Raw genomic sequence first — 13287 nt, forward strand, 5'->3', positions numbered from 1 at the left:
ACTCACCTCTCAGTCATCTGTCCAAATGAATGGAACATTCTTCCTGGTCAACTTAGTTAGGAGCCGCTATCTGGAGAAATCTTGTACAAAACGCCTATAGTAGCGGCTAAACCCGAAAAACTTCGCACCTCGGTGGTTGTAGGCCTAAGCCAATCGATTCTGACTTCAATTTTCTTGAGATCCACTTGAATATCGTCACTAGAAACCACGTGTCCCAAGAATGAGATGCTTTCTAGCCAAAATTCATATTTTGAAAATTTGGCATATACCGGTGCTCCTCAACGTCCGCAACACCATCCTCAAGTGCCACACGTGTTCTTCCTCGGTCCGAGAGTATACGAATGTCATCTATGAATACGATGACAAAGCGGTCCAAAAATGGCTTGAACACCTGCTCATCAAGTCCATGAAGGTCTTGGTGCATTAGTGAGTCCAAAAGACATCACCAAGAACTCATAATGACCATACCTTGTCACGAAGCCGCTTTGGACACGTCCTCATCCCTGATTCTCAACAGATGGTAGCCTGATCGTAGGTCTATCTTGGAAAAGAATCTAGCTCCTTGGAGCTGATCAAACAAATCATCGATCCGAGGAAGTGGATACTTGTTATTCACAAATACCTTGTTCACTGTCTATAGTCAATGCACAACCTCAATGACCCATCCTTCTTTCTAACAAATAGAACAGAGCACCCGTGGTGAAGTGCTCGAACGTCTGAAACCCTTGTCCAAAAGCTCCTGTAGTTGCTCCTTCACTCTTTCAATTCACTGGTGCCATCGTAAGGTGGCATGGATATGGGGTTTGTACGACAACATCAATACAAAACTCTATTTCCCTTACTGGTGGCAACCCTGGAAGCTCCTATGGGAAGACATACATAAATTCTCTGACAAAAGGAATATTTTCCATGCTGACACCTTCTACAGATGTATCTCTTACCAATGCCAAATACCCTTGGCATCCACGCCTCAACATTTTTCTGGCACTAATTGCTGACACCAAGTTATATGGAGCTACGCTCCTGTCACCATCAAAGCTAAACTCTTCCACACCAGGTATATGGAAATACACCTTTTTGTTCCTGCAGTCTAAAGTGGCATAGTGAGTTGCCAACCAATCCATCCCCAAAATTACATCAAAGTCCATTACTGGTAGAGGGACCAAGTCTGCTGGGAGGATCTTTCCATCCACTACTACTGTGCTACCCGAAAAAATCATATCTACATCTATGTTGTCGCTAAGTGGGGTAGCTACTGACAAAGGGCACTCTAAAGTTGTAGGGTTTCTACCCAATCTCATGGCAAACACAGGGGAGACAAATGAGTGCGTAGCACCCGGATCTATCAAAACACGAGCCTCATAAGAACAGACCAGAAGAATACCTGCCACAACTGCATTTGAAGCTTGAGCATCCTGGTGGGTCAGGGTGAAAACTCGATCTTGACCCCTACCCTGAGTGGCGTAACCACGACATCGACTTCTACCTCGACCGCCTCTAAATCCACGTCCCCCTTGTCCTCGGCCATCGAATCGATCACTGCCATGTTGGAAGTACCGGATACAATGGCGAGGAACATTTGCAATGAACCACGTGACCCCATCGTGGCTCATGAACATGGGGCATTCCCTAGCAAAGTGACACGTTGGCCACACTGAAGCATACTCGACCCCATCAAACAAGGTCTGAATGTCCTCTTCCACATTGTGCACACGGTGCCAAAGAGGATCCTAAACCGTGACCACTGCTTTGGATCCGTACCACAGTGCAGATCCTCGTGGTGCGTGTCTAAAACCACTTCTCTTGCTCCTACCCTTTCCTCTGTAATTACCTCGCCACCACCGTCCGGAGTACCCATGGAAGGGACACCGAGGAACCCTCGCTCTGTTTTTCTTTGCTCTCCGTCATCCGCAAAGATAGCTAATCTCAATCTATCCGCTCGATCAACCACCACATCAAAAGACTGATCCGACATCATGGCCAGTTCGCATACCTCTGTCAAGCCCCTTTAGGAACCTCTTCACCTTCATAGTTTCAGTAGCTACTGTAGGGGCATATCTGCTCAATTCGAAATGCAGAGCATATTCATCTACGCACTGCCATTCGTCTTAAGGCCTCAAAGGCCCACCGCTTCGATCTCTCAAGCTTTACGCACAAACCGATTGATAAAAGTTCCACAACCGAGCCCATGTCAAACCCTCCATCCGGGTAACACGTAGTCATTCATCCATTGTCTAGGCATAGGCCCCATGACATCTTGCATACACTCTATCGATCTCTAATCAACTATAATTGTTCTCGCCGTCTCAGGAATTAAACCGATATGCATCGTCTGACACATCATAAGTACCAGGCACCAACTTCTTAAAATTTATGATCTGTTTGTAAGGTTCCCCTCTTGGTGCGGTGGACTGCTGCTGCTGTGGAGGGTGGACCATATACTGCGCCATCATATCTATGGTCCTCTGCAACCCAGCTAGAGTAGCTGCCATGGGGTCCATGGGACCCTGTGCCATGAAAGACTGTTCCTGACATGTGGGTAGCTGCTCTTCTAATTGAGCGGCTCAGGCCTCCTACCCCGCCTCCTGGCGGCGCCCCGTCTGCCGACACCTCGTCAGCACATCCGTTCTCGTGCGGGCAGCTCTCCTACTTCTACGCATTTTCCTGAAATTCAGCAGCATTAGCCCACAAAATTCAAAACTGCTCATTGCACAGCTCTATAGACTCATATTTACACATAATATATGAAGCAGAAACTAGAAGCAAAGACGACAATGCAAGACGAATATGGACCCTATTTTTCCGCATGTGACTCCTAGTAGACTCTTCCCAACACTTAGACAATTTTTCCCTAAGAATCTAGAGCCTAAGCTCTGATACCATATTTGTCACGACCCAACCTATGGGCCGGACCGGCACTAGGACCTGGGCCAGCCTAAAGCCCCCGAGGCCCGTAGTAAGCCTAACTATTCATTAACCCAACTCTAAGGCCCATTTGGGCCCAATATCAAGAAAACAAACGGACAGAGTCCGGCCATAAAATGGACTTACCAACGGGGAGTTTTCGACTCACCCGACCTGTAAACACAATATATAGTCAATTGGGGAGCTCAGCTCACCCTCCACATACTCATCAACATAATAATAAATGGGAGCTCAGCTCCCTCATCCAATCCATCAAACATGCATAGCATATTAAGTTTACAGGTCCCAAAATAATAATTTAGTTTACAGACCCAAATCAAATAACATTTTCTAACACATGCGGAAATTCTAAGATTTAACAAGTTTATACAAACAGTAATAATTGACCTGCGAGGGAGAAAAGCAGGTTAACCAAAATAAAATCCTCCTGTAGCCTGAAAAAAATATTAAACAGGAGTGAGCGTTCGACTCAGAGAGTAAAATATCAATTTTAACCATAATCTCTATAACTATCTAGAACTAATGCGCCATGTATAGTGAAATACAACATCAACAACATTTTCACATCATAACATCAAAAAGGTAATTTGGAGCACTCACACACCTTGTAGTATCAATCGTAACATATGGGAGCTGATCCCCTATACAGCTCTCTTAAATCCAACCTGGTGCCAGCGAATTACTCAAGCTCGGACTTCCACTTAATAACCAAATCGAGGGTCCCAGCGAATTACTCAAGCCGTGACTACCCCTCGAAGGATCGGGTCCCGAATTACTCTGCCGTGACTACCCCTCGAAGGATCGGGTCCCCAATTACTCAAGCCGTGGATCGCCTGGCCCTATCAATAGTCCACACCACATCACACTCACGCCAACGCACGCACACTGCTCCAAATTACCACAACAACATCCATGGCACATCAACAGTTATGAATGCAACATAAATCGTGCCTAGAGTTTAACTACATAAATATATGCATATAAGTGATGCATGGGCATGCTGAACATATAATAATATCGAAATTACAATTAAAATTAATATTTTACTCACAGACTTGACGACAATCACTGTGGCGGCTGGGCGGAGGAAGAAGGCTGTCCCGGCTCACCTGACAATCATATTACATTTATTTAATACAATCTGACTCAATACAAACAAAGAAAAAAACCAATTACGTCCTAAGTCGGTTTAAAATCCGCAGAGTCCCCTATACCTAGGACCTACCCAACCTGCAAAAGGGCTAAAAACGCACTTCTATATTCACAATCCATATATCAACAGTTCAATCATATCACACAGCCCCTCCTGGGCCCATCAAATCAGTCATCCATCACAATATGTAAAATTTCAATTTAGTCCTTATTATTGATCATTTTTGCAAAAACTGCCCAAACAAGCTCTAAAAATTATAAAACTTTGCCCCGCGGTCCTTAGCAATATTACTAAGCTATTGCAAAAAGAATCGTAATTTTCTAAGCTACCACGAATATTTTATGGATTTTTAATCCTATTTAAGCACTAGAAAATTACGAAAAAGCAAGGTTCGGGTTTACCTTTGCCGATTCCGACTTCGGGAACACACTCGGGACGTCTGACAATGGGGGGCTAGCCAAAACCTCGGTCCAATTCGGAGACTTTTCCAGAACGGTCCGTTCGCCCGAAATTTGCTGGCCAATCAGCCGAATTTCCGCGAATCGAGGATACCTACACGAAGCCCATAACACGGGGGTTAGTACATTAATTTTTCAGAATTTTCTAAGCTCATTAAATGCTCGGAAAAACACTGCGAAGTTCCGTGGGACCCACCGAAAAACGGTGTCGGAAAAATTTGAAATTTATGTCGTTGCGAAGCTCTCGACGAATGGAGCGTGCTGGTGGCCTCGGTTTTCTCGTGGGATTCACGGTTTTCGAGAAATCTAGCCCAAAAGTCGAAATGGGCTAAAATCTTCCCGAGCAAAAATCGGACAATCCGCTCGATGGATTTCGGCGTTCTTGGTGTCTATGGAAAGCTCTCGCCGAGTAGATGATTTTGGACACAAGACCCGGTCCAATTGGTGGCCGGATCGGCCGGATTTGGCCGGGGAAGCTGAAGCGGCGCGCGCGCGCAGGGGGCGTTTCGCGCGCGTTTTTCCGGCCGTTCGAGTGGCGGCCACTGGCTGGCGGCGGCGGCGATTGGTTGGCGGCGGCTGGGGGTGGAGAGGAGAGAGAAACGAGAGAGAAAAGGGAGAGGGACGACGCGCGCGGGGAAGAAAAAGGGAAGAAGGAAAAAGGCCGGTCCGATTCGACCGGTCCGATCCGGTCCGGTTCGATTCGGCCGGTTCGATTCAGAATATAAAATTTTGAATTTTTACTCTGCCTCGGGATCGAAAATGAGGTCCAAAAATTCTGAAAAAATTCCAGAAAAACTCAGAAAAATACATAGACTCTAAATATATTTTTAGTTTTGCCACGTGGTCTTTAAATTAATTTTTAAAAATCATCAAAATTTATATTTTCGGAAAATCAAACCCGATTTTTAAAATCCAAAAAATCTCAAAAAAATTTCTAAAATTTAAATAAAATTAAAATACCAAAATACTCATAAAAATTAAAATTTCAGGGTGTTACACTTTAAATTAAATTATAAATTATTATTTTTTAAATGAGTTTTATCCTTATTAATATGCTCTAATACGGATTGAAAAAAAATAAACTATTAATTTTAAAAATAATTTAATAATATAAATTATTTAATTTTTAATGGAGCTATGAATATAGAATATATTAAAAAATTTAAATAAAATTAAAAAAAATTAAATAAAATTTATTATTTTCACTGTATTAACGTATTTTTAATTTGTATTAAAAAAAATTTGATAGGGAAGAGTAAATTTTCTATGACTAAAAAAAGGGAAACTACCAAACACAAACGTACACAAACCCTGGCAAGATCACAGCCTTGAGCAGTGCAAGATAATCCCAAAAAGTGATAAGGTACAGTAACTGAGAAACCCAAACAGACACAAACAAGAAGACCATCCATCCTGGATGATGATGACGTTGAGAGACAGCTGTGTTTACAGCTTTCTGTTGAGTCTTCCTTCTTCTCTCTCTCTCTCTTGCTTCTCTTCTCTGTCGTTTCATTCTCAATTCTTGACGATGCTATCATCAGCTCTTTGAACAGCTCCGGTCAATCAGATTCAAATATTTGTTTAATTGGAGGAACAGCAAAGTTATGATCTTTTAAGGCTATTTTTTGCTTTTTCTTTTCCCTTTTATTGGTCATCTACTTTTCATTTTAGGGCTTTATTCTCGTTATCACTCATTTCTGGCTATTGGGTCTTTTTCTTCACTCCCCTTCTCCCTCTAAGCTGCGCTTAGCTCAAGGTATGCCTGTTTCTCAATCTTATTCATCTTTTCCCTATTTATGGAGGATTGAATGTTTTTTTTATTTAGTTATTATTTTTCAATTTTTTTAAGCTTAGGACTTGATTTTTATTTGCTGTTATCGCATTTGGGGGTTTGGTTCTCAGGTGGGGTTTTCATTTTCTTTGCTTTTTATTTTGATTGAAGCCCCCATTTGGTTTATTCTCGCAATTACTGGATGATGTTTTTGCTTTCGTTTTGGGAACGGACAATGATAACCCACAGATAATGATCCCTCTGCAATTCTTTGTATGGGTTTGATACTTTTAGCTGCGCTGAAATATTTGGTTTGGGTCTTGCTTAGTTCACCTTCTGTTCCTTAGGGTTTCAAAAATATTACCATCGCCCTCTTCATGATACCGTGACTATATAATGTGGGTTTTTGCTTGAAACTCTATTGGTAATGGCCTAAGCCCTAAGTCTGTTTATCATTGCTCTTAAGTTCTTATATTATGCTTTTATATTAACCTGTTCCTGTAAAAGTTTTTTTTTTTTGTTTGGGACTAAAACTTTTTATGTGGTTGGAGATTCATTATTGATTACTCATTTAATGAATTGTAAGATTTTCGGTCAACTTGGTAATCCATCTGAAAATGATTTTGTGATATTTTTCTCCCTTTCAGATGGAAATAAATTAATGGTAATCTAATTGCAAGATTGGGAACTTGAGGACTATCTTGCCTTTCTGGTTTTGATTGTTTCTTATTCACCAAGCACATTTTTCTTTCACATCCACGTATTGACCAAAAAGTGTTGTGTGGTTATACAATTTACTTTTTGAAGCATGGAGTATCAGGTGACAAAACACAAAATCATCAGGTCTTTTATTGATGTGTAAATATTGTGATTGCCAATATGTGTCCTCATAATGATGGCTGTAGGTTCAACCAATGATATCTGAGTAGTTATAAGGAAACTTCTTGAAGTTTTTGTCACTCTTTTGTTATGGTTTAAAAGATTTGACAGGCTTAACTGTCCACATCCTTTGGTGACAGGTAATGATTTTCACATGGCACTAATGCTGCAAGTCATGCTTCCTTTGATAGAATTAGAAATGGATTAGTTTCTCTTCATCTTCAACAAGTACCATATATATTAACTACAATGGCTCGCAAAGGTAATCAACAGAGGAATGGAGTGGATCGTCATGCATCAAACCACAAGAAAAAGGTTTCAGATTCAGGGCATGCAATTCCTGATATGAAAGGACGAGGGAAAATGAATGAGTCAAAGGTTTTACCTGGAGAGGAAATCCCAAATGGCTATCGGCCATGTAGTCTTTCTTCAGATAATGTGAAAAGAAAAAACAATGTTGGAGATGATAACAAAACTAAGCAAACCTCTGGAAAATTTCAGGGAAAAGAGAAACAAGGAATAGATCAACCGCAAGATCTAGGGCAGTCAGTGTCTCATAGTGACAATTCAGGGGATTGCAGTAGTTGTTCTGTTGAAAATGCTGACATAAGTAAAGACAATGGAACATTACCTGGCTGGGACAGCGGTGTAAAACATGCAAAAAATGGATTGAACTACTTGTTTAATGGCTTGCATCTAAAAACTATGATGGAAAATGTGGATTTTTCAGGCAATGTAGCATTTAGAAACTTGAGGGCATCAACTTTGTCCATTTTGAAGGTGGCAGGTGATTGGCTGGAGAGGCATAGGCCGTTGTTTGCTAGAGTAACAACCAACATGCACAATGCTCGTGATTATGTTAAACTGAAGGCTGAGCGAGCATATCCTGTTGTCTTGAAATGGCTCATTCATTTTAGGAACATAATGCTTCTTTTGGCAATGATTTGGTTGGACTGCACTTTTAGAGGCATTGATTCCTTTATGCGGCTAGGGACAGCAACCTTTTTTTCAGCTATATGGTGTAGCATCATATCAGTAATTGTTATGGTTGGGATGTCCAAGTTTCTTATTGCCCTGGTAAGCCCTTTCATCTTTGATCAGTTCACTTGATAGAATTCTTTCCATGCATCTGTAAGTCCACACATGTCTGTTAATTCTATATTGTTACAACTATCTGCTATTTTAGAATTATTGGTTGTATATGGTTGCACACTCTCCAAAATAATTGGCATGGTTTTAATTCTTAATGCGTTGCCTTTGTAATCCTGAGGAATGTTGCATCAGGTATTGATTCATCGAGTATTTCACTCGCAAAAAACTCTGTAATTGCGTTTTTTGTACTTTGCCGCTGCATGTTACATCCTCTGGATTTTTTGCCTTGCCTTTTTTTAGCTGATCTATCAGGTATGTGCATTTTTTTAAATCTGTTGAAAATTGACTTGTTCAGGCCATAGCTGCATTTGTGGGAGTTTTCATTGGTCTCACCCTTGGACTTTTGGTAGTTGCCATTTCTGGAACTGTTTTCCTATGGCTTTATGGAAGCTTCTGGACAACAATATTTGTCATTATCATTGGAGGTAATTTCTTTTGCTTTTTCCTAAGCATTTATCTTCTCTTTTTTGCATTTATTATTTTTCAAGGCTTGCTAAGAGTTTTCTTTGTTCATGATTCAGGGTTGGCATTCATGTTGAGCCATGAACGCCTTGCATTATTGATCACCACTGTGTATTCTGTATATTGTGCATGGACATATGTTGGATGGCTTGGCTTAATTTTGGCATTGTATTTATCTTTTATCTCAAGTGACGTTCTGATATTCTTCCTGAAGAATAACATTAACCAGCGCAGATCCAGTAGATCCCCTGAACAATCTGCAGGAGTGGAAGGTCAACCAGGCTTCTTCAATAGTGAGTCCTTTCATTCTTCTTTCTCTGAAACTAGCCCAGGGTTATCATCAGATCGTAGCCCTGGAGTTCCCTCAACCAGTGGGGCAGATGCTGAGTTGACTTCTGAAGAAGAAGTTATACGGTTGTTGAACTGTACTGATCACTATTCGGTGCTGGGTTTGTCCCGTTATGAGAATGTGGATGTTTCTTTACTGAAGAGGGAGTATAGAAAAAAGGTATGCAGCACTCTTTGCTTGCTTTATATTGCTTATCATGCTATGGTAAATCTGATATAGTTAGTGAGGTGATATCCAGTGTTTTTTAGCTTGCTAGTGATTGATTTACATCCTTTTCCTTGTTGACTTCTATATAAGCAATTAGATGTGCTTCTATGAGGGTTTAAGGTTCAATATGTGTCTTGTGGCTATCTAGGGATTGCTTGCAAATATTCCTAATATCTAGTTCTCATCAATGAATTGAGAAGGTTTCTTTGGATTTATCAAGTCATATTTTTTAATTGCTTTATTAGGCGATGTTGGTTCATCCTGACAAGAATATGGGCAATGAGAAGGCTGCGGAAGCATTTAAGAAACTTCAAAATGCGTATGAGGTAAATTATTGGCTACCTTTGGTTGTAGCACAAGCTAAAACTTTTATTTGTAAGTGGTTCTTACCCTGACAATAGCATTTTTGTTTTAAACTCCATCTAGGTTTTGCTTGATTCCTTGAAGCGAAAAGCTTATGATGATGAATTAAGGAGGGAAGAGTTGCTGAACTATTTCCGTAAAAGCACTTCTCAGAAGGTTTGATCATTGTTTTTAAGTTCTACACATCCGATAATTGACTTCCAATTTCCATCTTGGTTGTGTCACTGGCATATTTCCTGCAGTAGTATCAAATCTGATTAGCTGATACAACAAAATACTGTGTTTGCCATGTATTGCAAGGTTCAGAAGCCAAATCCATTTTGGGGGAAACATAATTTTTTGGCCAATAGGCATTTCTTCAATGTGATTATTTGGGAGAATTCAGTCCATAATTTAGATTCATATTAGTTTGAAGCCTATAACACCATGGGCAAAAATTTCATTCATATGACACATTTTTTTCTTCTACAGTTTGCCTTCACAAGCACATTGATATAGTTGTCTGAGGTTTATTTGAAGAGTATGTCCTATTTCAGTTGGATCCTTTTGTTACTTGGTCTTATTTTCATTTGGTTGCCTGTACTTTAGTAATTTTCTAATCTGCATTTTTTTGGGTGGGGTGGGATTGAACATTTGAACTATTTGATTTCAGTGGCTTAGGCTTTCACTCAAAGGCTGAAGTTGGTTCAATCTCCCCACTTATTGGTCTCTTGTTCTGAATTGATATGCCAAGCCTTTCATCTTGTTTAGGTTTCTAATGTAATTGATTTCTCAGAATGGAGAGCACGGTTTCTTTGCCTCTGGATTTGCTCATTCAGAGGCTGAAGGTGAAGACCCTTTTGGAGAATCAAGGCGCATAGCTTGCAAAAAGTGCAACAATTTTCATGTATGGATACAGACAAAGAAGTCAAAATCTCGAGCAAGATGGTGCCAGGTTTTTTTTTTCCTCTAAATATATATTTGTTTCTTACTCTCTCTCCATCCCCTTTTCCCAATGAAAATCAATATTGAGCATTGCCATTGTGCAAAAACATGGTTCATTTCCTTATTTCTAATGACAAAAGAATAGTATACATAGTGCTTATCTTTTAATTCTGGGTATTTTGCTTCCATAGGATTGCAAAGACTTTCACCAGACAAAAGATGGGGATGGATGGGTTGAACAATCTTCTCAACCATTCTTTTTTGGATTATTGCAGAAGGTGTACACCTAAGATTCCTTCTTTTTAGGTGCAACTAGCCAGTTCATTGTTTATTGAAGGATTGTAAAAGTGATCTAAAAAAAAATTCATTGAATTATACTTCTACTTTTTTTATGCAGGTTGATGCTCCCACTGCATATGTTTGTGCAGATGGCAAGATATATGATGCTACCGAATGGTATATTTGCCAGGTAAAATAAGTTCTGCTTAATAAATGAATTAAAACTTTGATGAAGATTTATGTCAATGATCATAAATGTAGACCATGGTAGACTGTAAAGAAAAAAAGGATTGTTTTTGTATTCCTGGTACATCTCGCATGCATATATATTATAGTATCATTAAATTTCCTCTTCTGTGGAAACACCCAATTGCATCTGCTCTCAATACTGGATGAGAGAGTGAATGTACAAAATGTTGAATTTTGGTGCAGGGAATGAGATGTCCAGCCAACACTCACAAACCAAGCTTCCATGTGAACACTAGTGTTACTGCCAAGCACAATACTTCCAAGGGATCTAGTTCAGGACAAAGAAGTGGTCGGATGCCAACATCGAACATGGAAGAGACCATGACAGAGGAAGAATTCTTTGAGTGGTTTCAGAATGCTGTGCAAGCAGGTGTATTTGACAATTTCAATGGCGGCACTGCTGCGGAGAGCCCATCTCCGAAGAGCAGTGGAAATGGTAATGGTAGTAACAGTGGTAACAAGAGGAAGAAAAAGGGCAAAAAGCAATGGTGAAAGTAGATATTTTTCCATACTTGATTCTCTAATTTTGTAAGCATTTTACAAAACCTTTGAAAAGGGCGTATAAGTTTCTTGAAAGGCCTGATTGGAAAAGTAAAAAAGTTTTTAAGTTCGATTCCGATGAGTTGTTTTTTCATGAGAAGTAGTCAAAAGCCTCCCTTCCATCATCCAGAGTTTGTATAGTTGTTTTGTTGTCTTTAGGCTGTCATGCTTGTGGGAAAATAGATTGCAGTGGAATGGGCCCAATTGAGGGAGAATTCAAAATAGTTAAAAAGAAAATTACGGAGATAATGATCCAAGGAATCAGATCATCATTCAATGTCATTTCGTCAAATGGCTCAACAATAACCCTTTTACATGGCACATTAAAAAGAGTTCGATGGCATGCTAATGGTTTGTATGTATGCAGCTACAAAAGCAATTTGGACCGTTGACATGGGCTGCATAACTTAACACTAGGATAGGCCGCAAAACTTTCTCCTAAACAGTAAGCGTAATATTATGTTAATATTTAAGAAATAATAATAATTGGTTTAAAGATTTCATAACGTTTTGTCTTTATATTGTTAGTTTCTGGTATTGGCATTTTGAGATGGAGATTGTATTTGTATTTTTCTATCTATATTACTTCACAAAATATATAACACTTGACAAACAATAATTTTTTAAGTTTATGAAATATAATAATTTTCTAAATTTAATACTAAATCAAGCGGCTTAATTTTGTTTGTTAACTTTTAAGCTTCAACTTTAATATTTATAAGTTCAAATGGTCCAAAGAAAATACTCAACTTCATAAGTTTTATCAATTATAGTCAATTATTTTTTGGTCTAGTCATTGAGTAAAGTGATTGTTGATGTATCGATTATATGTCATTGATATGTAAGAATTAATGTGGTATTAGCTTTAATTTTTTTTTTTATTACATTATTGGTATGATACAAATATTATTATTTTGTAAATTATTATTAACGTGACATAAATTTAATAATAAAAAATGCTAAAACTATTAAACTTTTATTATTATAGTTAATTCTATATGTTTATTTAATTTAGAGTTAGTTTACTAATTTTGACCTAATTTAATTAAAAATTAATATTTTTTACTTAATACAATTAAAAAAATTAATATTTATGCTATTTAATATAATAAAAAAATAATTCTCCATTTCTCTCCTCTCATATTTTTTTGGTATTTATAAAATTTATTGATAAAAAAATATTTTTTTACTTTATTTGTAAAAAATAATATTTTAATAGTATTTTAGTACCTTCATTATTTTAGTTGTGGTCATAGTATATTAAGTTATGGAAATAGGCACTCTCAAAAAAATAAAATGAGAATTAAATTCTTAACATAAAAAATAATAATTACTATAATTTTAATTATTATTTAATTATCTATATCTTAAAAATAAATAAAATTTTAATTTTAATTCTATCATACACTTTCATGTTTATTAATTCATCCTTTAAATTTTATTACTATAAATATTTTTTTATCTGAATTATTATTATTATTAACACTTTTATTTGCTATTAATATTTTTTATCCCTTAATTAACTGGTAAATTAATAAAATTAGAGAGAGGATGAAAGCGTATAACTTTTTTTTTT

At 38.2% G+C, this 13287-nt stretch overlaps 1 protein-coding gene across 5 annotated transcripts; it reads left to right on the forward strand.

The window, feature by feature from the left end:
* The first annotated feature begins 5816 nt into the window (after positions 1-5816).
* LOC110673004 (uncharacterized) lies at positions 5817-11787 on the forward strand. Of its 5 annotated transcripts, none has more exons than XM_058144876.1 (10): positions 5817-6292; positions 6955-8263; positions 8634-8763; positions 8860-9308; positions 9602-9682; positions 9783-9875; positions 10495-10653; positions 10835-10921; positions 11041-11112; positions 11355-11787. In XM_058144876.1, the coding sequence occupies exons 2-10, from the start codon at positions 7436-7438 to the stop codon at positions 11661-11663; spliced, it is 2208 nt and encodes a 735-aa protein (XP_058000859.1). In that variant the 5' UTR covers positions 5817-6292; positions 6955-7435; the 3' UTR covers positions 11664-11787. The 5 variants fall into 5 exon arrangements, with proteins under 5 accessions (XP_058000859.1, XP_058000858.1, XP_058000857.1 ...); XM_058144875.1 differs by having other exon boundaries at positions 7289-8263; XM_058144874.1 differs by having other exon boundaries at positions 7327-8263.
* The last annotated feature ends 1500 nt before the right edge of the window (positions 11788-13287 follow it).

Source organism: Hevea brasiliensis, chromosome 4 (assembly GCF_030052815.1).
Source record: "Hevea brasiliensis isolate MT/VB/25A 57/8 chromosome 4, ASM3005281v1, whole genome shotgun sequence".
Lineage (NCBI taxonomy): Eukaryota > Viridiplantae > Streptophyta > Magnoliopsida > Malpighiales > Euphorbiaceae > Hevea > Hevea brasiliensis.

What these genes read in the sequence shown, in the direction of transcription:
- LOC110673004 (XM_058144876.1), top strand. Translation starts at nt 7,436, where the DNA reads ATGGCTCGCAAAGGTAATCAACAGAGGAATGGAGTGGATCGTCATGCA. An exon ending in CCAAGTTTCTTATTGCCCTG is followed by an intron (nt 8,264 to 8,633) that starts GTAAGCCCTTTC and finishes TGACTTGTTCAG; the next exon opens with GCCATAGCTGCATTTGTGGG. An exon ending in ATTTGTCATTATCATTGGAG is followed by an intron (nt 8,764 to 8,859) that starts GTAATTTCTTTT and finishes TTCATGATTCAG; the next exon opens with GGTTGGCATTCATGTTGAGC.